This window comes from Salvelinus sp. IW2-2015, unplaced genomic scaffold (assembly GCF_002910315.2).
Source record: "Salvelinus sp. IW2-2015 unplaced genomic scaffold, ASM291031v2 Un_scaffold5110, whole genome shotgun sequence".
Taxonomy (NCBI): Eukaryota; Metazoa; Chordata; class Actinopteri; order Salmoniformes; family Salmonidae; genus Salvelinus; species Salvelinus sp. IW2-2015.
In genome coordinates, this window is record NW_019946376.1 from 30055 (window position 1) to 31622 (window position 1568).

The window sequence follows — 1568 nt, forward strand, 5'->3', positions numbered from 1 at the left end:
TGTTTGGGGGGGGGTTCTTGGTAGATTGGGTTTGGTGATAGTGGCTTTTGGGGGTTCTGGGTAGATTGGGTTTGGTGATAGTGGCTGTTTGAGCCAGGTACACCCCCAGCCTGTAAGACCTGTAGAAGATACAGGATAAGCCTGTTTATTTAGTTTGAGAAGTAAGTCCATTGTCTACCTGTTTGTCCTTGAAATATTCATTCACTATCACTATTGAACACTGTAAAGAACAAATCCTGGTTCCTGTTGCGTCATGCTGATGGCAGAGTCAGGATTTGGCTTAAACAGCACGACTCCATGTCCCCATCCTGCCTGGTGTCAACGGTCCAGGCTGGTGGCGGTGGTGTAACGCTGTGGGGAATGCTTTCCTGTCACACGTTAGGTCCCTTGATACCAACTGAACAAGGTTTCCATGCCACAAAGAATTCAGGATATTCTAGAGGCGAAAGGGGGGGTCRGACCCGGTACTAGATACCCTATAAACACACTGTTTTATTATGCTTCTTTAACTTGTATGCCAAGTGGATTCCAATAGTGGTATGTTGAACAACGTATTGATTATGGCCGTACAATTAGGAAGAATGTGTTGTGTTTTTTTTTTACTTGTTTTCTATATTGTACGACATCCCATTTTGATGTATTTCTGCATATGTACCAAGATGTCTTGTCTGTGTTCCCCGTCGTGTAGAAACCGAAGCAGAGAGACTGGCATCCTCCGGACGGTTTCATCCTGGGTCTGTGGACTCTCATCCTCCTGGTCTTCTTCAAGACGTACGGCGCCAAGCACCTTAAGCACATCTTCTAACCACTGACCCTTTTTAAGCCTGACCTCTGACCCACTTCTGCTCCTTGTGCAGTTTTGCACAAGTTCACTTGGCTTCCTAGATTTGAAAGAGGACCGGCGTAGGACTCATGGTGAATACTCTAAAGCGCAGGCTTTCATCCATCCAGTTATTTTAAATGCACGGGGAGGAGTGCACAACTGCACACTTCAGGATAAAGGACAGACAGTTGGGACGCGGTGTTTGGCGAGCTCCCAATCTTTCTCTGGATTACGAGAAGACTACAAAGACATTATTAACAGGGAAAGAATGACGCAGTCTTGTGTGGAAATTGCCTTTCTAGTTATTCTATTTCTATGGTTATTAACATTATCGAAGGGGCACTCTGTGATTGGTACATCCATTTTGTTATTGTTTGAAGAGCAGATTGTCCCTTTTAACATCATTGTTTATGTTTGAACTCTGAACTGTGTTGGAGAGAATGTGATGACACAACACTGACCCAAAGAGACACATTGTTGTGCCTTTCTGGACATGAACATTACTCTGTAACTACTGGTTACTGCTGGTGTTTATTATCCTGGACATAAACAGTACTCTGTAACTACTGGTTACTGCTGGTGTTTATTATCCTGGACATGAACAGTACTCTGTAACTACTGGTTACTGCTGGTGTTTATTATCCTGGACATGAACATTACTCTGTAACTACTGGTGTTTATTATCCTGGACATAAACAGTACTCTGTAACTACTGGTTACTGCTAGTGTTTATTATCCTGGACAT

The 1568-nt window shown here is 43.5% G+C and overlaps 1 protein-coding gene across 1 annotated transcript in view; it reads left to right on the forward strand.

Moving 5' to 3' along the window:
- Positions 1–1532, forward strand: part of pigk (phosphatidylinositol glycan anchor biosynthesis, class K) — a 30406-nt gene extending 28874 nt beyond the window's left edge. Inside the window, 1 exon segment of the mRNA XM_070441892.1 lies at positions 689–1532. Within this exon segment, the coding sequence (XP_070297993.1) occupies positions 689–805 (117 nt within the window). The 3' untranslated portion in view covers positions 806–1532.
- Positions 1533–1568: the final 36 nt, after the last annotated feature.